Source organism: Gymnogyps californianus, chromosome 21 (assembly GCF_018139145.2).
Source record: "Gymnogyps californianus isolate 813 chromosome 21, ASM1813914v2, whole genome shotgun sequence".
NCBI lineage: Eukaryota > Metazoa > Chordata > Aves > Accipitriformes > Cathartidae > Gymnogyps > Gymnogyps californianus.
This window is the reverse complement of record NC_059491.1, coordinates 9,421,671-9,446,319: the sequence shown is the minus strand read 5'-3', so window position 1 is coordinate 9,446,319 and position 24,649 is coordinate 9,421,671. Positions and strand designations below refer to the sequence as shown.

General features: G+C 48.5%; 1 protein-coding gene across 6 annotated transcripts in view; it reads right to left on the bottom strand.

Moving 5' to 3' along the window:
- Positions 1–6,757: 6,757 nt before the first annotated feature.
- The window catches only part of EPHB2 (EPH receptor B2), a 128,087-nt gene continuing 110,195 nt past the window's right edge, over positions 6,758–24,649 (bottom strand). For 2 of the 6 annotated variants that reach the window (XM_050909584.1, XM_050909579.1), the window contains 10 exons: positions 23,078–23,240; positions 22,297–22,405; positions 22,047–22,114; positions 19,409–19,531; positions 18,732–18,979; positions 17,814–18,029; positions 14,712–14,861; positions 11,054–11,247; positions 10,195–10,350; positions 6,758–7,526 (listed from right to left, as the gene is read on the bottom strand). In XM_050909584.1, coding sequence (XP_050765541.1) covers positions 7,418–7,526; positions 10,195–10,350; positions 11,054–11,247; positions 14,712–14,861; positions 17,814–18,029; positions 18,732–18,979; positions 19,409–19,531; positions 22,047–22,114; positions 22,297–22,405; positions 23,078–23,240 — 1,536 coding nt within the window. In that variant the 3' untranslated portion in view covers positions 6,758–7,417. Of the gene's footprint in view, positions 7,527–10,194; positions 10,351–11,053; positions 11,248–14,711; positions 14,862–17,813; positions 18,030–18,731; positions 18,980–19,408; positions 19,532–21,998; positions 22,115–22,296; positions 22,406–23,077; positions 23,241–24,649 lie in introns of all 6 variants that reach the window. The other 4 variants (XM_050909578.1, XM_050909580.1, XM_050909582.1 and 1 more) reach the window with 3 other exon arrangements.

The following is a 24,649-nucleotide window of genomic DNA, read 5'->3' as shown; positions in this document are numbered from 1 at the left end:
TGTTGAGGAGATTATTCTTTCACAAATTTGTCCAGTCATCTTTTGAATCCATCTAATGCTTGGTATCAACATGCTCCAGCAATGAGTTCCACCCTTCAATCATTGTGCTTTGTGCCAAAGAATATTCTGCTTCACCCGCCTTAGTGCTTTTATTGTAAGAAATAGTGACTGCTGCTTATTCACCTTACTCACATCTTTCCTGATTTAATGGCATGAAATTTTTTATCATCATGGCTTACCTCTGCCAGACCAAGAATCAAAATCTATTTATCTTTTTATACCTCCCAAAGACTTCTGGCTGTTCCTGAGGCCCATGTCTGTATATTTCTTAGGTTCTGTGTATCCCTTTTGAGTTGAGGAGAACAAAAGTGTCGCCAGCATTTGAGAAGCCAGCACATCAGAGATTTACTGGCTCATAACAACATTCTTGTGTGAAGGCTACTGAGTGCTAATATTTGTCAGCAATCAGAGACTTCACATTTATTCTCCACTAGCAAAGGCCAAGCAAGGGTGTGGATTTGCCACACCATCTGTCTCAGGCTGGTGTCCACAATGCCTGCGAGGCACTGTTCAGTTGTGGTCTGGTGCTTTTGTCAGCCTCCATCTCCCGAACTCACGAACCAGCTCACTCACCACAAACTGGAGTCAGTGAGCTGCAAGTGCAGAAGAAAGGCAACTTGGGGAAAAGGGTGATTTGACTGTTAGCTTAAACCTTGGGTTAGAATAACATGCTTCCCCCTAGTCCTCCTTGAACTCCTTCCATTAGTTTTTGCTAACATAGCTGTTTGACTCAACAAAGTTTAATCCTTTCCTCCTAGACTTAGTAGGAATCATCAAAGGATACAGCATGACATCTGTGCAGGAACTGAAGACTGACCTTAGAGGTAGAAGTAGAAGCTACAGTTGAGGGAACTGAAAAATTCCTGAAACTCAATGGAATGAAAGAACTGGAAAAGGATCAACCAAACATTTGTTGTTCTTTTTTCATGAAGGCAAAACGGAGCTCCTGAAAAAAAATGAGGCACGCAAGGTCAAGTCTTGTAGCTTGTTTGCAGGAATGGCAATCAGGGGCACTATGAATATCTAACAGTCTGTGGTTGGAGTGAGCAAGTCAGTGATCAGACAGTGCTGCTTCACTCCTACAAAGCACAGGACTGCAGAGAAATTTCTTGCAGAATTGGAAAAAAAAGGGAGAGAAACGGCTGAATCAACTGTAAGACAGCTGAGAATGCAGATTAAGACAAACAAAGATTTGTGGGGAGAGAGGACTTCTTGCTTCCAGTCCCAAATCTCTGCAAATAACATTTGTCAGTGAACCTGGCAGGAGTAACAGAGGGAGAGCAATAAGATAAATTTCAGGAAATATTTGCAGAGTGCAGGGAGTTTTCTAGGAGAACTATGGAAGATTGCAACACATATGAAAGCAAACACAGACCACAATTGTGTCCTGTCTTTGGGAAGGGCTCAATAGTTACAAGAAGCAAAGTCATCCTGTAGAAGTCTAAAGACATGGCCAAAATGTGACTGAAGATAAAAAAAACATGTATATTCTGCATAGTAAGAGGATTCTAGCAGCTCTCAGCAATGACAAGATGAAATCAGCAATACAGAAGAGAATTTTTGGGTGGGAATTGCTCATGAGACAGCCAGTGGCAGAATTGCACTGAATTGTGAACGTGGTGGAACCAACATGATGAGCAGATGGGACCAGTTCTCAAGTCACAAACTAGACCTCCAGGACAGAATGTGGTTGTGTTGACTGCAAGCAGGTACAGCTCAGATCATGCAACTCTGAGGACATGTCATTTGGCTTAACTGATTGATGTAAAGGACTGTTGGTCCTAGAGCTGAAGTTCACTAAGAGACTGCAGTGTAAAAGGAGGGGAACACAGCAAAGAAGATAATTTTTAGGATGCCTTTAATGGCATTGGATAACTGCCAGCAGAATATAAAAATGAAGTTGGTACTACATTAGTTGTTCATATAACTTTGAAGAAGGAAATGCTGAGTCCTGTATGTGAAGGACTTGTAAATATGTAAAATTTTCGAAGATGGGAAAAGACCTACATTAAATCAGCCTCAAGTTAGCCACACAGGAAGGAAGATGAAATACATTAAAAAAATAGACTCCACTAAAACAAACCAGACAACAGTGATACTTCCAGACACTCTGGATTCATACATCCAAGGCAGCCACAGATTTATTATATCATCAGAGGATACAACTGTTAATGATGCAGCAGAGTTCAAGCCCTGACTCCAGGTTTCGTATAAATCAGCCTGGACAATATAACAAGTTTTCTCAACTGCTCAAACCCACCAAGAGGTTTTCCCTACAGGCCACTGCTAATCTGCAGCCCGTGTGATGATTACTGGGAAAGAACCTTTCCTTTAACACTAATTCAAAGAACAACTTCAAGGGGTGTGGGAAAAGCATTATTAGTATAGCCAGCACCTAATAATACTGAAAAAAACATCCTCTCTCCTTAGCTCATGAAATGCCAGACCAGGAGGCAATTCTGCACTGGACAGCGCTTAAGCAGCCAGGGAAGAGAGCATGATCCTGCTACTGTGGCTGGCCAACAGTGCCTTTATGGCAGATCTTCCAAGCCAGAGCTACACGAAGATAGAGCACCGCCTCCTCCCCAGCCTTGCATGGGGTACCATTTTATATGCTGCCCTGCACATGGTTCTCTTCTTGCTAAGACTGGTGCATACTGGTCCAACGATGCTAACAAGATGACTCTGCTATACAATGACTGGCATGGAGTTGTGGGATAAAACTCTACATTTGAATTATAATACTAAATTAATACTGCATAATCGGTAAACCCTGTGACAGCCACATTTACCTGGATCACATGGAAGCCCCGTGCGTGGATTACTGCCATTGAAAGCTACTGCTCGATAGTGAGGACACTATGGAGAGGAGAAGCCAAACTGCAGCAAGCAGCTCCTCAGCTGCTGAAAACCACAAATCTCCCTTAAGTTTATGAAAGGTAGTTCTGAGATTTTACTGGTGAGGGGGGAAGATAATTTGGGGAGGGGAGTGCAGTTCATAGTGCCCTGTTTCTGTGTCCCCACAGCTGGCAAGGGCAAGTGATTCCTCATGGCAGTACCGTGTCTTACAGGTTTGTTTTTCCTCTTGCCTGGCACACCCCCGTGCTGTTAATTCCAGGTAAAGGGCTGGTGGCAACAGCTGAAAATGACCCACTAAATATATTTTAACTTTTTGCTATCCACATATGCTTTGCTTTCTCTACTCTGCCCATGATGCTCTGCATGATTTGAACTTCTCACTGGCCAACCAACTTAGTATTTTCAACCTAGCATTCTGCTCAGCTCTCCTACTGGCTGCCATCACCAGACACGGGTAACCCTCAGCAGCAGATGGCAGTGGGAAACAGAGGAGGAGAAGGGTAGGTCTGCGAGATATAGCTTGAAATGTGGAGGGCAAATGCAAAAGCTGCAACAAGCTGCCTGAAAATCTCATTGTGATAATTTTTGTTAGGTATTCACACATGCACACATGCACATGCACAACAGTATTTCACAGTGTCAATGTTAGCAAGTGCCTTTTCCCCTTGTTACATGTTCTCCCTGTGAAGTTGAATTTTGCCATTAGACTCATATTTCATAGCAGTGCATTTGATATCCATGAAATAAATATGTTAAAGTCACTTCAGTGACTCTGCCCTCCACTGGAGAATGCTCCAGAGGCATTTACAATCAAAGTACTTTACAGGAACTTGGTTCCTCACGCTCCCAGGAGAGCTGGAGGGATGCGGAAAACTGCAGTGTTTTATGGATCATTTCTATTTTAGGTCCAGTTCTCCATTAGTCCTACACCGTCAAATACAGACAGATGTCACAGCGATGCCTGGTATAAACAGATGGGAATGTGTTACTTTTAGTACCAACACCATGTGATTTTTGGTCAGAAGAAGAGACAAGGCTGTGCTTTCTCTGTCCTGCAGACAGCTGCCACGGCTTTGGTGAGTTGTGGCACTGAGCTCGGTATGGTCCCATCCTTCACAGTGGGTTGGGTCTGGTAGGTAGATGTGTATAATGCTAGCCAGTGAGGTGATTCAGTGCATTAAGACAAAATGTCTCCAAACGAAGAAGACCTGAAGTGCCCTTCCAAGCCCCGTCTAATAACGACTGGCTCTGAAGGGATGCTGCCTGGCCATTGCTCCTCCTTAGTGTCTGCAGGAATGTAAGGGATGGCAGAGAACAGTCAAGAATCGCCTGGGAAGGACAACGGAAGGGCATCATGTGCTCCTTCCACATGGCTGCCCCACAGGAATTTGCTGGTGAGTTTTTTAGACAGACAGCTCTCCTTGCAAAGCTCCTTTGTACATAAAGTAGCTGGTTGGCTGTGGCTAGACAACTTGGCACAGCACCATGCTTCCCTCACCCTGGACCGCCACCAAACAGCTTCAGACATGCCTTTGGGAAAGACTGACAACTGTTCCTTGTTAAAACACAGCAGCTACAATGTGAGACGGAGACACACCGTGTGAGCAGTTCTCACCGCTGCTCTGCACTTCTACAGGACAGGGTGCGCGGAGAAGCTTCTTGTTTCTCTGTGTGCCCTCTGCAAGCACTTTGTGTGGTTTAGTTGACACCATCAAGTTTTGCATGCTGCTCTTTAAAAGTTGAGTCCATTGCCTGACCAGGAGCAGTGCTTTTTAAATGCAAAGGCATTAAAAGCATCCCTTCACTAGATACACAGGCTAAAACAGGCTGGATATAGGACAGACAGCTGATTATGTCCAGGCACCACCTGTATAAAACATGCCTATAGTCCACTCACCCCTCACTCTCTCTACATCTTATTCTGCCACCTGAAAGAGATGCAGGGCAATGGCATTGCTGTCAGAGGGGATGCACTGTGGACACCGAGCGCACAATATGTCCCTGTGTACCCAGCACACACCTGCTACCGAAGTTCACATGACCACAGATGCACTTTCGGATACAAGAACAGGGAAGTACTGTAATACAAATGAAAATACAATCCTGCACTAGAGATTTCGGATGAATAGGGGCTGGAGGGAAAATTCCTCCAGTTAAGGCCCCTGCTGCTGAAGCTGTGCACCAACCATTGGGGCAGTGCAAAAGGTAAGCAGAGAAGTAACTCTCACTTGTAGGGAATGGTCTGCTGCCACTCATAAGTGCTTCGTTGTCAGATCTGGTCTGAAAGTGGAAAATGCTAAGTATTTTATAAACGGCCTCATATTTTACAAGCAATCTAGGGAGATGATGTCTGCCACAGAGGTCTAGACAGCTTGGGAGTTTCATCCACAGCAGACACACTTCCTCTTGGATTCAGCTCCTGGAAAATACAGCAAACCAGCTCCCAATGAACATGCCTTCAACACCCCACGCTGCTGAAAATGAGTGGACGACCCTACGAATGGCAATGGCAGACAAGGGCTTGTAAACACAAATTATGCTGGCCGTGGCCAGGAGACGTGTGGAAATATGCCACATGTGGCCAGAAGAAGGTGGATGGTGGTAGGCATGTTTAAAAGGATACAAGGTGGTGCTGAACAGGGAGAACAAGCCCGATTCTCATTTGTACCCCCCTGCACTTGGTGGTATTTACACATACCAAAGACCTGGTCAGTAACTAAAGTATTTATTTCAGTTATTTATAAATCCACTGATCGACCATTCAGCTTCAACCACAGCATTTTGCCTCTGGAGACCTGGGCTACCAGATCAGAGTTTTTGCCTTTGCTGTCCCAGGCTCTCCTCGAGGCGACTGGCTGAGACTGAAGCTGCCTCAGAGCCCCTGGCACATCGTCTAGCGAAGGGACTGGGTCCCTGAAGGGCACAGAGCACATCCGCAGAGTTTGGTTACTGTAGTGAACCATCCAGAACTTGGCAGCTAACGCAATTCAGACTCCGAGCAACCACGTGCCGCGAGCTCCTCTTAGAGGACCGGGCTTACCCTGCCTTTTGGTGGTCCGTGCACCAATCTGACACCTTTCTAAGCAGTCAGACATTTCCAAAGGGCTCTGACAGCCAGCTGTGGAGTCATCATTCCCTCCTGCAACCCATCCACCCTCCCCTGTCTTTCCCTCCCCCCTGCAACCCCCCCCCCCCCCCAAACCCTCTGTGATGCTGCTCACCCCTGCACCAGCAACCCTGAATCGAGCAGGCGGTCATTTCATCTTGGCAAACAACTGGAAACCCAACAGTTAGAAACATCTGTTGGGCCATGACAAATTGCAAAATAACAAACAAGCAAACGGGAGGAAATGTGCATATAAAAAAATTTTTCTCCTGGCATATTGTCAATAAGCTGCAATTTTTCCTTCCACAGGGAAGGGATTTAAGTTCTTGAATGATATGATGCTCGGAGATGTCATTTCTTTTTCATTAAAAAAAACCCCAACCAACCAAAAATTTCCAACCCCAAACTCACAAACTGGTGTTAACAAAACAAGGTAAAAGGACAAATCTCCCAACAATGACAACCGAAAAATAAAGGTACACGTCAGCATTTGTAATCAAAAACTACTACATACTGTACTTGGGAAGTCTTCTGGGAAAAGATCATTGGCATCTAGTGAGGACATCACTAAAAGTCTTGTGCATATGATATGTATGAGACAATGATGCCATTGGAGGGTGGATGGACGGACCCTTAGGAAACTGTCACTCACAAAACTGTTCCATGACAAGAAAAAATAAGAGATGTAAAAAGGATTGGTTTTCCCCAACCCCACCCCCCAAGCGTTACAGATTCCTTCTCATTTGTCGGAAACAGCCTCTTCTAGTCTCAGTTTATTTGTCTTAAAAAAAAAAGTCTTCTGCTTTTGAAGAAGTCCATCAATTTCTGAGATGCACTTGGTTCCACAGCACCAAAGAGCTTCAGCTCTCTCTCCCCTTTGATTTGCTAACAGGGGCTTTCGGGAAGGACTGCTGGCTGCAGGACATTCCCGGAGCCACCATCCCACGTGAGAAAGAGGAGTGCTTCTCGTGACCTTTCTTTGCATTCATCTTCTTGAAAAAGTCTCATTGCTCCAGAGGTGTCTGGGCCCAGCTGCAGCAGGCTTGTGCAAGAGGAAACAGATGAAGCTGCTCTCTTCTCTTCCTTTGGAGACTCCCATTGGTCTTGGAGCCCTTTTCAAGAATGCAATTGCTTTATTATTATTTAAAAATATTTCATAGTTTTTTTTTCAAAATAGTTGTCTTTTTTTGTTCCCTTTTTCCATTGCTTAAATTCTAGAAGCGCTTGGCGACTTCTCATTGTTGACGTCAGGGCGTTTCTTCCTGTTGCCATGATCCTCAGAGCAGCTGCCTGTCTCTGTTCCATGCAGAACACTCAAGAACTGGAGCTCGGACATACAGGGGCAAAGGGGAGCAGGGCCTCAAGGAAGAGGAGTAGGAGGACACGTAGCTATCAAACCTCCACAGACTGAATTTGGTTCATCTGTGCTCTCATCACTTGGATACTGTTCAGAATTTTCTTCTGGTGTCCTGCTAAAGTGACCCCAACTCGCAGAATGTCCCTTTGGGAGGAAAAGAAACAAACACCGCATAAATATCAGAAGACATTTTCTTACAGCAGAACAAGCCCATATACGAGCGTGGTGTGTAGGGAGCTGAAGTCTCCACAGATTTATTCCATAAATGCAACAAATGCGTGCAAACCTGGTGAAACCTCTACTCTCTCTCTTTGACTCTTCCTGGCTTATCCTCCCAATCTTTGCATTTGCTACCTACCTGCAGCACCCCCAGACTACTGGAACCTCAATAGAGAGTGTGAAACCAAATAACACAGGCTCTGCTCACTGCTTGTAAGTGAATTTGCCTTAGGTTTTCTACCCTTGTATCGTTTTGTTTCTTTCTTTGCATGTTTGGATTCTCTCTCTCATTTTGTGACACAGTAACCCATTTTTTCCATCCCTGGAGACATTGAATAGGATGTGCTACACCCTCATCAGTGTGAATCTCACTCTCCTTGTGCAGATGATGGCTGTTCTTGCTACTTTTGCTTTGATCTGATGAGGCCATGAAGTGACAAACTCTTGCTACTTATCCTCTTTGCTAAATCACAGCAATCTAATTTTTGCACTGCTTCTATATTTTATAGATATTAGGCATCTGGGAAGAATAAAGGTCATGCCAAGAGCATGAATGTGACTCTGCACTGATGCTATCTGTGATCACTCCAGCTGAGTTTGCTACTCATCTCCCTCTTGGTGGATAAATTTCAGTCACAAATTCTTCAGATCAGGGAACGGACGGCGTTCATGAGACATGACCCGTACCTGACTAAGGATTTTCAGTTGCCTTTTCTCCTTTCTTGAGTGTTAGGAACAGACTTTTAAGAGGAAGTGTGGCAAAAGCCTTGCCTGTTTTAGAGTGGAAGTCAATGGGCAAAGAAGGGTAAACAGGAGCTCCAAGGAAAGGCGGAAAAAAATCCTCTAGCACAAGTGGCACGTGAGCCTGTACGTTTGCTTTAGAGCTTGCTTTAGACCTTGTCTCTTTGGTCAAACAAAAGGAGCATGAAGAAGTCTTCACTCGTGTCTGTAAACCAGAATAAGACTGTGGCCCTGCATAGCCCTGTGCTTCCTAAGCTTTCTGCCCTGGACATAGATCATTTGGTGGCCCAGGTGTCCCAGCCTGCAGACAAATCAGTGAGAAACCTTTCAAGTAGGTCAGTGTTGAAACTATGTGGATTTGGTGAACTGGATCAGTTTTCAGTGAACATTTACACTTTGCTGGCTATCCAAATTTGAAGAAAACAGTGTCTCATGGCAATTCAGCTCCACTTACATGATTATCTACTTCTGCAAAGACCAGTGAACATTAGAAGGTGGTTTCAAGTAATGTTGCAGCGTGATTTCCCAAGGAAAAAGGACTTGGAGTGTCCTCCTCTCTATTATTATGTCCAGCCAAGCAGGTGAGAAATGTGGACGGGAGGTCTGTCAAAACTGGTGGGGACATGAGCTGAAGGTACCCTCGTGATTGTGATGAAGGCACTCAGAGAGGACTTGGAAGATATTGTGAGGGACATGGTAAGGAACTGGGAGAAGTGGCATTTAAGGGACACTGAGCATGTTCGTGAGAAAACAGACCTCATTAGCTGGACTGCCGTCAGAACTGTTTGCTGTTACATATATTGCAAATAGCACAACCTAGGCAGGGTTGGGTTGTGGTGCGGGTGTGATGTCCCAGTTTGGTCAAAGTTCTTCTTCCCTATCCTTCAGATTTTATCGCCCTTCTTTCTATTGTAGAAACACAGCCTATAGCGTGCCAAAATCATCCCCAGGGCCTTGGGGTTGTACTACAGATGTACTGAAACAGTTAGAATTGCCACGTGAATTTCCCAGCAGCAAATAAGAACAAAAAGCCAGAAAAGGTCAGTTTGGCTGTTTGCGTGAACGGATTCTGATTCATTGGTAGACTTAAAGCCTGGAATTAGGCACCAAATCCAAAAACCTTCCTGGTTACCAGGCACAGAGACATCGTAGCACTTACAGATGGCTTTAATGCTTGGCGCTTTCTTAGGCAGGGTTTCTAAAGCTAACTGCAACCAACCACAAATCTTTTACCAGAGGCATCAAAGCCCCAGCTAGCCCGAAGGGATTTCAAAAACCACCACAAATGGATTTCAGCTGCCTGCTTTCTCTGAAGAACTTGCTAAGATTTTGTCACTGAGGCATGTTTTTAGTGGATGCAGGACAATTCAGAACAAACTTGAAACCATCTGGACTTTCAGAGGCCTTTCTTAGGCAGAAATTTGTTTGTAGCGTGCTTGTCTCCATCGCCAATACGCCATACATCCAAGAGGACTGTGGAGTCTAAAAGTGCTCTTGAGTGGCTGGAGAATTGTCTGATGCTGGCCTGAAATCTCCATTTTTTCCATGTTGGGGTTTTGGAGACCCTTGTGGGGGTTTTCTTTTTCACAGTGGGGACACGCAGCGTGATAGTGCGGAAATGAATTCTGCAGATACAGAGCAACAGACAGACAGTCTTGAGACAAGACAGAGCCTGCAGAACAGACTAGTTCTGCAGAAACTGAATAGACTAAAAGTGGGTCCACAAAGCAACAAATTCTATAAAAGTAAAACTACATCATGTGAAAATAAAAACTAATTCAATAACGACCAATTGTTATTAAACTACTGAGACTTTTCCTTGTGCTTTGGGATTAGAAGCCCGGGCACTTACTCTACAGTCATCTGAGATACTACATCAAAGGTGGTGAAGCCAGCACTGGCAAAGCTCTCCTTGTACTGGCTCATCTTGATGGCATCCAGCCATTCATCCACAGTGTTGAAGCTAGTATAATCCGGGATTGTGCGGTCAAGTAGGGGGAGGTTCATCCTGAAACACAGAAATGGGGAATGAGCAGAACAAACAGTGGCAAGCATGTGTATTTCTGCACCCTCCATCAGCTGGAGGGACCTGGACCAGCATCATTCACAGTGCCTGCACCGCACCGTATTAAGAAGTACCACCCAGAAAGCACTCTATTCAACTGAGGGAAGGATTGTGTAGAGCATCAGAGAAGTCTTTCTGGATCAGTTCGTACAGGAGAGGTAGGAGCCATCAAAGATGATGGGACACAGCTCTAAAATCCTGGCTGCACAAGGGGAGAAGGTACATTCTCATAATGGGGCCAGTGCTTCCCACAAGTTGGTGTATCCCCACCCCGTCCAGGGAAACATCATACTGCCTGACGAGGTTTTATTTGCCTCCACTGCGTGCGAGATTGGACTACCAAAGCAATGGACACCCATTCAGCAATCACATATACATGAAATGAAGATGCTCCTCTAACTGTGCAGAGTACACCATCCAACTCAATGAACTGTCTGTGTTCACCAGATCTAACCTGTCCAAGGAGAGGGACCAGAGTGACCTTGACATCTTTTAATGCCGTACCTATAAAGGACCAAACAACACAGGCCAAAAATAAATAAAATAGCTAGGCTAGAGAGATGCAAGGATGGTGTCCACCAGGACACGAAGGACAGCAGATCTGCAAATAGAAGCCAAAGGACAAGAGGAAGACAGAGATACATACCCAGAGGAGAGAGGTGCCATGGCTTTCAGGCTGTTAGGATTTCGGATCATTTTATCTAAGGTGTTGACAATTTGCCCAAATTTGGGTCTGTGGTTTCGATCCTTCTGCCAACAGTCAAGCATAAGCTGGTGCAGGGCATTTGGACAATCCATAGGCGGTGGCAGCCGATAGTCCTGCTCGATAGCATTTATCACCTGCAAGAGGAGAAAAAGAGATCAATACAGTTGCAATAAAACCTATTTAATTCATAATGTTCCTTTTCTTAGATCCTGAGGGTGACTGGCACGGCCAGCCATACTGCAGCAGGGCTGCTCTGCTTACACTTACTGCTGCCTATCATCTCAGCCACCACCACGCACTACTCTCTAACTCCCAGCCCTCTGCATGTCATGTCATCCCGTGAGGTGATGCCAGCCTTGCTCAGCTGACATGCAGCCTTGCTGACTACTTGTGATGAGCCATGCCCATCAGTCTCCTATTCTGGGGAAAGAGAGCATCCTCGCTACCTTGACAAGGACGTGTGAGCCCGCAGCTCCAGGCATGAGAAAAGTGAGTCAGAGAGAAGGGTTCATGTTTTCAGACAGGTACAGAGCACAACGCAACAGCTCACCGGGAGGAGAACATTCCCATCCAGTGAAGGGTCTGCTTGTGAGTTACAGACAGGGGAAGCTGCCCCTGTCTTTTCCTTCCTCCAGTGGTGCTTTCTACTCCTGCCAACAACTCAGCCCTTCCAGGCGACAGGGTCATGCCATGGGACAGGGCTGGGTGCGCTGAGCCAGCAGTAAGAGCTGGATCTCCCCACAGTCCTGTGCACATGCAAACTGAAGCACACAGTGGGGAAGACCAAGACCTTAGTCAGCAGAGCCAGACACGGGAGAACTTTTTGCTACAGTATGCAGAGAAGGGTTGCAGCACACCTTGCCTTAAGCCATGCTGCAGCTTTGTGGGCCAACACAAGAAGGCTTTGGCTGCTGCCTGTTTGGTCTCTCCTTACTCAACACAACCTGGGAAATGTCTGGTCTTGCAATGTTCAGTGTAAACAGCACATGCGCAAGGGCTAGAGGATCTTCTTCAAGAGGAACTCAATCTCCCTCCCACTCTGCACCTGTAGCCCTCCATCCTCTCCTGGGTAATCAAGGAGGATGGAGCTGCCCAGCTTCTTCCAGGGGCATATGTTCCTCTGACAGAGGCATGTGACAGGTAGGCTTCTCCTACCTTCTTGACCTTATGCATCCTATGGTCATACACACAGCACAGGCACTGAAAGGTGAGCAGAAGGAGCCTTGGACACTAGAAACAGGCTTGTGCGTGGCAACAAAAACCAGAAGTGAGTATAAAAACCAGAACTGAGGATACTGCAGCAACTGAAATCAGGGGCAGCATTTTGAAATGATCAACTCTCCACAGGGATAAAAAAAGGGAGGGAGATTGAATTGACAGAACCTGCCTCAGGGATCCAGAGGAAGGACCTCGATGTCTCTGGCTATTCTCACCATGTGATCAAGGCTGCGATGGCTTTGTCCAGCCGTGTCTTGCATACTTCCAAGGGCAGAAATCTGCCTGGTGGGCTACCCCAGGGCTGTACCACCCTCCTGGGGAAGGCCCAGCCATACGCATACAGTAGCGTGGTGAATACATTGTTGAGCAGGAAGGCTACATAGAGAAAATTGAGGATACTACAGTTGGGACTAGGAGAGCAGCAGGGAAGGGTTGGTAGAGAGGAGACACTGGAGGTGCTGTGGCAGTAGAAGGCTGCTGCTCCGAGGGAGGGTAGGTGGCAGATCCATGCCAAGCAATCCAGGGTGTGAGGCGAGGCATCTGGCAGGGTTTAAGACAGACTGTGGCTTCAGGCAGAGAATGGATTGGGAGGGCACTCCAGACACTGATGTGCATGGCCAAGGTGCTGGGCAGGCTGACCTGAGACAGATGGGGGCTGGCACCGCTGCTGCCAAAATGTACCAGATGGAAGGAGTCCTTCCTCCCCTCTGCCCCCCTGGCTGGACATGACGGTGCCCACTGGGCCTGTGAAGGTCCGACCTGAGGCATCGCTGGTGTGCTTTGTGCAGCTTTGGCTCCCGTTCAGGGATTCTCCCAAGAGGTGCAAGCTGTCCCCTCTCCCAGCTCTCTGCATGTCAGATCTACCCAAGACAGAGGGGAGGGGAAGCACGAGGGGAGCAGGGCTGGGGAGGGTCACCATGCAAACATCAAGCACTCGTCTTCGGCATGGACCAAACTGTTTCCCAACAAGCCGCCCGCCTTGCTGCCATCAGACACATCCCGCGAGGGGGCACAGGCTGCACTCGCCGTCTCCTCTCCCTCCCCAGCCTCCCCAGGCACTCACACCCTGGGGTCAGGAGGCTAATCTGCAGCAAATATCTGCCACGCGCTCATTTGCAGGGAGGACCAGCTGCAATTAAGTGGTGACAGCTTCTGGGGCACAATGTCCTGCAGCAGAAGAAGGGGAAGAAGAGGCTGGGGACAGGCGCCACGCAGCAGGCTGTGCTGAGGAGACAGGCACAGCCTCTGCTATCCCTACCGGCTGAATCAGTGCTGCTGCAGCACAGGGGCTGCGGCAGAAGAAGCCGTTGAGGGAACAGGTCCAGGGGAGGAGGACAAGGGAGGGGGATGGCAGAGGGCTACGCGTACAGAGGGATGCCGAGGCAGGGAGAAGGGCAGTGACACCTGGCTGCAGGAAATGCTTGAAACTGCAGGCAATAATGAAGCCTTAACGGGAAGGGAATTGTCCTTTCTGAGAAGGGCATACCCCTAACTCCCTTCCCTTTGGCTCAAACAATTGATGCAAAGACTTTTCTGGTATGCCAGGGGCTGGGGCAAGGCCATGAACAGCCAAAGGTGCTAAGATATCATGTATCTGCTCCAGGCGTTGGGGACTCACTTGAATAAATTCCCCACCAGTCACTAAGGAGGAAATTGTCCCACTCTGGAGAAACCTGATATGGCATGGATGGAGGTATATTGACTGGAAAAAGGTCTGATTTGCCATCGGGCAAATCATAACACAACAGTTCCACCTGAATTACAGAAAAGTCATAAAGTATTTAAAATTAAGCGTGTTCTGAAATACCTTGTGGTTTTGGCTTCTAGCTGTGTACAAGTTGCTTGGCCTCTTACACATCACAGCCCAAGCTTACCATCAGAGATTTAATGACCATCTAGTGGAAGGTGTCCTTGACCATGGCAGGGGGGTTGGACTAGATGATCTGTAAAGGTCCCTTCCAACCCAAACCATTCTATGACTCTATAACAGACTTTCACCAAATGCCTGTGGTCTCCTGCAAATGAAGATCTGCCTGCTGCTCCAGGAGCTCTCAGGTCAGTGGCAGCATTTCATTTTCCACCCGCCTGCTCCCTTTCCTCCTGGGCATCTGTCTACCATCGCTGAGGGTGCTCACATTAACCCTGTCCTACTGTAGTGGGTGTTGTACAGTCCCTAACCTCTGCCACAGCAGCACAATGGGACCAGAACAAAAGCCAAACTTATCCCCATTACTTCTTCCAAAGGTGTTGACCTTGGACACATCTCCCACGACAGAGAAGGCTCCGGACATGCCACAGGCTGGGTCCAGCTGTAGCCATGCTTTGGCCTTGCAATGCTCCCAATTTCAGTGTTTCTGCTCCTTGTTTCGTAACAACTCACATCTTGATTGGTCATATCCCAGTAAGGCCGCTCGCCATACGACATCACCTCCCACATGACTATTCCGTAGCTCCACACATCACTGGCCGATGTGAATTTTCGGTACTGAATTGCCTCAGGTGCTGTCCACCGTATTGGGATCTTCCCACCCTGCAGGAAAAAACACAAGAGAGGACGGTAACAGAAAGAGCAAGAGTAACTGAAAAAGATAAGTGTCCAAAATATTTGCCTCCAATATGCTGGTAAAATCCTAGAAGGAAGAGACCACAGGACTATCCCTAACACTAGATCAGGATGGCTGTGGCTTGTCTAGTCAAGTCCAGGAAACTTTCAAGGATGACAATCCCCCCCGTTTGTCTGGTGACCTGTCCCAGGGCTGCACCACCCTCTTGGGAAAGAAGTTTTTCCTGTTAGTCACCTTGAACCTCCCAAGCCACAATTTTGTCTATTGCCCCTTATTATATCATCTGGTACCACTGCAAAGAGTTTGGCTCTCTCTTCTTCGTAACTGCCCTTCAAGTACTGCAGGTCATTTATAGGTGTCCTCTCAGCCTCCTCTTCATCATATTAAACAAGCCCAGTTCCTTCCACCTGCCTACTGCTATAGCAATCTTCAGCATGACAAAATGCCCATTGTGCTAGAGGGTCTTTTGTAGAAAAATGAATGGCTATGAATGCAGAAAAATCCAAACTGATCCCCTTTGAATCTCCCTCCATCCTTTTGCTGTCACCTAGCTATGTCCAGAGCAGAATAAAAGGAATTAGAACACCATCCTCTTCAGCTTTCTACATCTGTAGACTCTTTGAAGTCAGTGATATATCATTCTCTTGAGTTGAAGTCCTTGTGTGCCAGTCTGTTGATACATACATGATCCAGAAGTTTTTGATCCTGCCTGCTTCTGGAGACAGAGGCGGAGCGAACATCTTCTTTAGTATGGCATGCTTGGTCACTGATGGGAAATGGGATGGACTGGGTGGGCACCGGGGTCTCCGTCATCCTGCTGGGCAACAGCAGCTCTGGAGAAATCAGAAGGGCTCTCCACTCCCATAGAGAAGTTATGCACCGAAGTGCACAAGAGTGGCATACACAGCATGGAGCCACAGGGATTGCAATGCTCTGCCTAAGCCCTTGCAGCCTCCTGGTTTTCCACCAGGGTCTTTGGACTTGAGCCATTCACAACTCAAGGGACCTTCTGAAGGGAAAATCTTCCCCTGTGCTGAAAAATAAGCAAAATTGTCTGCGTTTTGTGGCTGTGAGAAGATTAAGGAACATTAAATTTTGTCAATGAATAACTACCATGTCTTATTAAGGGTCTCCTAGGACTTAATAGGACACAGACCCTATACATGCTAGAATAATGAAAAAAAGATAATGTTCCTTAATCTTCTCACAGCCACAAACCTCAGACAAAATATTTTGTCTTCCACAAGAGGGGGAGACCAAGCATTCCATACCAAACATGATGTCCTCTCCATCAGGCATACTCTTAACAGAGCTCCTGACAAGCAGTGGATTTAAAAAATGGCTAAAAAAGAAGTCTTAAAGTAGAAATTACAGACTGGGTACACGTGGAGGATCCTCGTGGGAACTCACTTCAGTGAGACCTCCCACCTCTCTGGTGATCTGACCCAGAGCTTCACCACCCTGCTGCAGAAGGAGATTTTCCTAAGGTCCAGCACGAACCTCCCAAGCCATAGTTTGTGGCTGTTGCCCATCCATGGACACAAGGTCTCTGGGATAATTATAATAAAAAACACTCGTGCATCTTGTGATGTTTGAGGATGGTGCATTTTGAAGAGGAAGATACTATTACTTCTGGTACTCTGCTACCATTATAGACAATATATGTCCTGCTACAGTGCCCACAGTTCAAGAATAAATTAGAGATGACAGAAAGAAAAGCTACAGGCACAATAACAGGAATAGAAAACAGCAGTAAACACCAGAAGCTCCCATGTATTTAGCTTAACAAAGGGAAAGTTAATTGGATGTAAGGATCATGTTGTGAAAAATAAATGTTGCTTGTGTTTCTAAAAGCCATAGGATGACTGTATAAGATCGAATGGTTGATGTTTGAAGCTACACAAGTTCAGATGAGAATAAAAGCGCACATTTTTAGGTGTTTGTTAGGTATTCAACTACTTTTGTTAGGTATTCAACTACTGTCACAGTTCACTAAGAGCTATGCCACACATCTCATCACTGGCAGCTTCAAAAGATCTGGGAGAGATGACCTCCTACAGATCATGCCCCAGCTCTATCAACACTTATTCCCAAGAAGTCCTGTCATAGGCATTGTACGTAGGCATTGATCCTGTAGCATCATTGTAGAGTGATGCTGCATGCCTTTGCAAACAATGGTATTTATGAGAACTCCTGGCTGCAATCTTACTGAACAATAACAAAGTCTTCAAATTATCCTTTGCTCCCAGTGCACGTTCTGTAGCCTGAGACAGGCCATGAGTCCTTGGTGGCACTTGTGTCCCTGGCACCGTAATGTTCCTGGGAAGCTGTTACGTGATCATGAAGCCATTTCTCTAATTCAGACAGACTCTCTGGAAGGTCAGTATCTAGTACTGCAGGGCTTCACCCAGCACACAGCCACACTTCAGTCTGTCATTCCTGGGGCTGAGCCCGTGACATGACATGAAAAAGGATCATGGCCTCCCAGACAGCAGGGCAGCACGATTGGACAGTGATGGTCAAAAACCCCAGACTTGCTGCCCTGGCAACAAATCTGTCAGGGCAGCATCTCGGAGGACCCCAAGCTGGGCCACACTGGGCGGGTATAAGGCATCATCCCAACTAAGGGCTTTATCAGGGACATGTATATGTTTGCAGACATGTTTGGAAGAAGGCTCAGTTACCCACAGGAATGACTATAGGGCCCATCAACAGCCACTGGACAACTGGACAGGACCTTGCAAGAGAAAATCTTCCTTGGTTCATTTCATTGGTCTTTCCCATCTGGCACCTTATTTCCATTGCTGGCACCCTGAAAAAGTGCTCCCCACGTCAAGGGGGGATCCCCCCCTTTCCCTCTCTCTCCCTGACTCCTCCTTTCACCACCCATCCCTTCCCCTCTGGAAGAGCAGCTTTACCAGTGCACTGGTGTAGGTGGGATCAGAGGTGTCGTCCTCCAGAAAACGGGAGAGGCCAAAGTCGGACACTTTGCAGACCAGGTTGCTGTTCACCAGGATGTTGCGGGCAGCCAGGTCCCGGTGCACGTAGTTCATATCGGCCAGGTACTTCATGCCTGCCGCGATGCCCCGCAACATCCCCACCAGCTGGATCACTGTGAACTGCCCATCGTTTTGCTTAGGGGAAGAGAGGGAAAGAGTCTGCGTGAGAGGAGCAAATTCACAGCCCGCCATGGTCCAGCAAACAGCCAGCAGCCTCTTTCTACGCTGCATGTCAAGACACAGCTATGCCACGAGTACGTAAGTTCCCTCTCAAAGCAAGAGGGCGGAGAGTGCAGAGCTCACAGGGGCTGGAAGTCACCCTCACACACCCTATGGGCATCACTACCGATGGCTGCTGTCATCCAAAGGGGGCAGATCTGCCACACCTTGCACAGGAGGGTTCAGAAGGGGCAATCTATCCCTATTAAGCAGGTTATCTCCCTTCAACACAGTGAATTATCCATTTTAAACTCAGACCTATAAATATTTAGACAGAACAGCTGGAGATGAAGTCCTGCTGTGTTAAAGCTACATCAGACTGTCCCTCCATGTCCACAGAAGCAGAGTTTGTACCTGCATCTGTGGGCACGCATACAGGTAGGCACAGCCTTTCGCTAGTATGAGTGGACAGACATGTAACAGATGACAGCCTTGGTGCCACCTCCACCTCTGTTCCTGAGATACAGACCTCTGGACTATGCAGCAGCTGCCCCAGTGGCAGGGAATGCCAGGCAGTGAAGGGCACTGTTATACTGGCACAGGGAAGGGAACCTTCCCCTCCAGTCCTCCTCTGGCCCAACACAATCTCTGGAGCTGCGTGCTCCTGGGATCTCATACCCGCAGGAAGGAGTCCAGTGAGCCGTTCTCCATGAACTCAGTAATGATCATGACTGGTGAACTCTTGGTCACCACCCCCTCCAGGTGGATGACGTTGGGGTGGTCGAACTGCCCCATGATGCTGGCTTCACTCAAGAAGTCCCGTCTCTGCTTCTCCGTGTAACCAGACTTCAGGGTCTTGATGGCCACAAAGATCTCTCTTTTGCCAGGAAGTTTGAGATGCCCACTGCACACCTCACCAAACTCCCCTGTGAACAGAGGGAAACAGGTAGGGCTTGTCAGCCTCCCAGACCTCTGCCTTTCTCCCCGAGGGACCCTGCTCCCACAGGCTCCAGCCATGCCTGCCCTGCATGCCCCTGAGCTGACCACCCACCATCTGATCTGTGCTTCCTCCCTCACTCCACACCAAAGACCTCCCTTCAGGTGGACTCATCATTGGTGAGGAGCACTGCACATGGGACTATATGCACACAGGAACTCCTTGTCTCCAGCACTGGATGGAGTTGCTCCTCCAGCACTGGACCACCTTGCTCCTGCTAGTCCAGGCTGAGGCTAAGTGTAAGACCTTACTGACACTAGTCTTCCCAGCACATGTGAGGCTAAATCCTCACCAAAGCCTGAGACCACAAAGGAGACTGTGCTGCTGAGGGCCAGCCAGACATTCACAGTTCACCTACCTGCCCCGATCACCTGCTCGATTTTGACACAAGAGATATCGATTTCTTTTGCAAATTCCCTGACAGCCTCATTGGGATCTTCGTAGGTGAACGGATCGATATAAATCTTCATCCCTGGAGTCACTGCATAAAGGTGAGGGAGAGAGTCAGACACAGATGCAAATGGAACGACTGATGGCTGGCATCAAGGAAAAGAGAAACCTATTTGTGTGAGGGTCTTTTTTACCTCGGCAAGTCGCGTAATCAAGGGCATGAAGCAGACACAGCAAAGCAGTTTGAGAAAGAACATGCAGAGCCATGTTTGCACAGGACTGTTAAAGTTGGATTATAATGAATATTGGCCCATAAGTCATTGCTGGGGCAGTGGAGGGCTACATCATTAGCTAGGACTGCAAACTGTGACCACAGAGAACCACACATCCTCTGCAGCAGGATTCAGCTTTAGCAGATCCAGAGGAAAAGCAAGAGAAGCATTTGCTCTCGGGAGATGGTGCATAGGCACACCAATGTCACACCACGCTCATCATGCTGCAACACTGCAAGAGGACCATTCGTGGAGACTGCAGCTCTGCCCCACTGGCCGCCTCTGTATGCTGCTTCCACCTCAGCACACCATCCCATCAGAGGCATGGGAAAGTGGAGGTGGAGACCTGGGCTCAGCACTCAAGACAGGAGATGGTGAAGGTCGGCCTTGGGATGCAAGCTGAGGGACATGCTGCTCTTGGTTCTGTACATGGAGATCTACAGGGGAGGCAGCTCTAGGTGCTTGGTACTACTGACACAGCCACCAAGCCAGATTCAGTCCTCCACATGGGTGTCTGTGACCCTTCCAGGGGCAGTGCAAGCAGGACGGACAGTCCAGGCCCCTGTTCTCCTGACAGGTAACCCTGCCTGAGGCTGGCTTCCCTCTTGGTAGCCTCAACACGGTCAAGACAAGCTGTAGGGGACACTGGGGAAATTGCAAAAGCCAAGCTCTTCTTTCTAGGCAGACCAGAAGACACAACAATACCCTTACGCGAAAGGCAATGCCCATGGGACATGGTGAGGCTGGACTGCTGATGCCACATCGCACGCTACCTGCACCATGGGACAGCTCTTACCTGCAGTCCTGCAGTTCTCCCCTTTCTATACTCATTTTGCTGGCCACTGGCTTGCTCCAAAATTGGGTGTATTTGGAGAGCAGAGCTCGCAGCTCACTAAATAAGGAGCCCAACACAGAGCCAGAGGCACAACTCCCAGCTCCACATGTGGGATGCTGGTAGAATTCAGGGGAGTTGCTGCAATGCTTGCAGGCTCTGTGCGCCTTGGCAATTTGCTAACCATAAGCTGTAGCTTCTCCACAGCAATCACTGCTGAGGAGCTGAGCAGGGACTGTGCCTTGGACTGCTGTCTTGAGGGATGATGTGGCTAAAAGGCACCCCAGGCCCATTATCAGTTCATCTGCAACCGGTGGCATCGAGCCTGTTCCAACAGTCATGAAGGCACAGCTATTAATGCCACCCCAGCCTGAAGCTGTCATGTTATGCACCAGACCCCAGGAGAAAGTGTGAATGTATGTTTACACATGCAGCACGGACTGACAAACAACTGAGAGTCGCATTTACATAATCCTTCTTGAAGAGTGTCATTTTTCCTGGTAAGTTATAGCAATGCAGCCAGCACGCTGCTGCTCTGGCACAGAGCTGCAGTTCAGTGCTCTGCCTTTTGGGAAATGTTTCCTGGGTAAACGCAGAAGCAACAGTGAGTCCTGTGCTGAAACACTACTGATGTTTTCCATTCTCTGAACAAGGCCCAGGTCTGTACAGGAACAAGGTACAAAAAGGACAGAAATCCTGAAGCTGCAAGTATAACACAAGGTAAATAACAACCGAGATTCGAACAAAGCAGGATTATAGCGACAGGTCTCTAGCGAGGGAGGAGAAAGGCATTTCAGAGGGCATGCAGCCAGGGGTTAATGAGGGGAAGGAGGAGGCGCTGGGGTGAGGCAGGGTGCGAAGCGAGGTTGCGAGCAGGAATGCTGGATGTGAGGGAGTGCCTTGCAGTGCACAGAGATGTTGGAAGAGGGAGGCTGCAAGAGAGGGCATGTTATGTACTGTATTATATACCTATATATATAGATATATCTCATATCTGCTAGGATTCTGGGAGCACTGGGATGGGCTCTAGCAAAGGCATGAGGTATGTGAGTTCCTGCAGAAGGACAGTACTCTGCAGGAGGTGGGTAGATTGGGAAAGGGGTCTCACTGCTGCCCACAAGCTGGGCAAAGCTCAGGAGTCAGAGTAGCAAGACAAGGTGTGGTGGCCGGGGCTGCACCGCAGAAGAGGGTGAGGCTTCAGGGCTGTGTGCTGGATGTCGCAGGGGTTTGTAGAGCGTGCACAGGTGTTCACTGCGTGGCTGGCACCCGACAGCACGCAGGTCTGGAGAGCACCCTGACTCTACGAGGCAGGGCAGGGATCTAGATCACAGGGGACTGGTGGGGGATCTAGACAGCACAGAGGTCCTCCTGTCTACACATGCACACGCCTGCCCGGCTAGGTGGCCTGAGCCCTCCCCGCACGCCGCAAGGAATGAGTGAACAGGAACACAAACCGAAGAGAGAGCGGACCCCCAGGCCTGGCGGGGGGCCGCGGTACGTACTGTGGCCACTGGTATAGTGCTGCAGCTTGTCGGTGTACTCAGAGTCAGCACGCTCAAAGCCCCGTCTTCTGGAAAGAAAGGGAGTCCTGAGCCCCAGCATGGGTCCATTGGGGCTGAGAGATGCACTGCAGGAGCATCTCTTTCCCCCTTCACCTTCTGTCCCCATCCTCCCCTCCCCTTGCCACCCTCTGTCTCTAGTCGCCACCCCCTTATGCAGCCCCAGCCCGGAGTTGTGCGCTGACTGACCTACCTGTTGCACACAATAATGATGACAACTACAGCAATGAGGAACACCAGTCCTGCCGCGGAGGAGCCGATGATGAGCGGCAGCTTCTCCTGGACACTGGTCTGGTACTCGGCTGGCACGCAAGGAAGAGGGAACTGGTTACTGTGGCACAGGATGGGTCTACACTAACAAGTTCATTAAGGTCAGAGCATGGCCCTGAGCACTGCCCACATTTGCCTGGCTATTGCTAATGGGCTTCCTGGCATGGTTTTGGTCTGGGACAGCTAGTGCTGTCCCAGGCATGGCTCAGGTTGGTTATGACAGGGGATGTGCCCCAGTAGGAAGGCTGGATGGAGCTATCCCTTTTGGGTGGGAAAGTTTAGTCCCATGGATGCATGCATGCTGTGCCTTGCTCCTTGGCCTCAGGGACAGAAAACTGGCTTGGCCTGTTTTATTTAGCAGCACAAATTTAGAAAATAGAGGCCCAGGTCTGCATTTGTCATCAACAGCTGTGCACATGAAAATCATAAATTTCGTTTCCTCTAAATCCAACTGAGTGAACACGTCCCCACGCCAGAAAGGCTCGGCAGAAATTGGCCTAGATTATGTGATTCCCTGCATGGACCACCAAGTGCCCATGCCTCTCTCCAGGTCTTGCCAGCTTGAATAAATGCATGTGACTTGCCAATGCACCCTTGAAGGGACTAACAGCAAGAGGACCAGCACTGCTGCCAATGCATCTCCAGCTTGTTCAAGTCTCTCTAGACCCTGTGTCACCTTTATGCAGAGGCAGGTGAAGACTCACCTTCAGTCATGGTCTGGAAATACATCTTGCCGCTATACCGGCCATACCCGGCCACAGTACGCGCCCGCACCTGGAAGACGTAGATGGTGCCAGCTTTGAGGTTTTGCACTGCCACAGTATTGGTGGGGCTCTTCACTGTTGTCGAATTTAACTCGCTCAGATCCTGCCAAGAAAATACAAATCTGTCATCAGAAAAATGAGTCCAGAATCAGGCACTGCATTTCTAGAAGGAGGAAGCGCAGGAGACCAGGGTAGCGTGGGTGGAGAGACCACCATGGGGAGACCACGGACCTGAACAAACAGGTCATTCCTCCGAGCCTGTCTCCCGGCAGGGAGACACAGAAGCAGGAATGGGAGTATGGATGTCCCTAGGTTACCTACCACCTCTCAGGAAAGGCTCTGATGAAAGTGTCAGCTAGAAACCTCAGGTCGCTTCTCCAAGCCTTGAGCTCAACGGGGATGGCAACTGCTTCCCTCTTCTGTGCCCACTTTCTCTCAGCACTGTCCTTCTTCATCTCTCCCTCCTCCTGTGCCTGATCCAGCCTCAGCACCCTCTCCATTTGCTCTGCCCCATCTCCCTCTGCCTGCGCTGGGGGTAAAGCCCACCTGAACACATGGTTTTAGACCTCAGGAGAAGTACTGCTACCATCCCCTTGCCCAGGGCCTGCTTCACCAGGGTCCATGGCTAGGTTTTCAAAGCTGGGGAACCGAAGAGCATATTTAAAAGTGACAATGAGACTACTTCCAAATTTCTGTCCCACCCGTTGTGTGCAGTTTTTCTAGCTGAGGACTTGAGCAGTCATATCAAAACACTATAGATGGTATTGCACTTGTGTAGGTGATGGATCCATCACTGCCCTTAGTAATCATGCCCTTAGCTGAGCATCCAGGAGCACTAGTGGATGGGCCAGGACCTCCTTGTGCTAGCCACTGTACAAGAGAGCAGACAGTCCCTGTCCCGCCCAGGGACATGGAGAAACAGGTCAACAGAGGAGGATGAAAGATGGTACTGAATGTGGTGCTTCCTATGATCAGGGCAAGGTGGCCAGGTGCCTGGCAGCCATGAAGTCCTGAAAGTCAGTGCAAAGCAGCAATATATGCAAACAGCATGATGTTTCTGGAAAACAGAAAAATTGTAGGAAAGCCAAACTGTGAGTATGAGCCCCTATAAAAGGAGGCGCAGGCATCGATTTTTGAATCAAATTTCTGTAGCTACGTTGAAAGTGCTCATCCTTTCTGGTAACACCTCCGATCTGGCAGGTCAGGCTGCCTTGGCAGGATCACTGGTTGGAACAGATCAGCAGCTGACAGCTCAAAATCTGAGCTGGCAAGTTTACAAGCAAGTCCCTGAGATCTGCTAACTTCAAGTCCCTGCAAAGGGCTCAGCAAGCCCAAGAACTCCCACCCCACACAGACTCACCAGAGAGGTGAGAGAACCTCACGAGAAGTAGGCAGGGACTGCCAGAAAGAAGAAGTCAGACACACAGTTTGTGCAATCCCATCAAGTGGGACTGAGGGTGTGATCAAGGGACTGGGCTTTTGTCTCAGCTGTGAAACACCACCGGAAGGGCA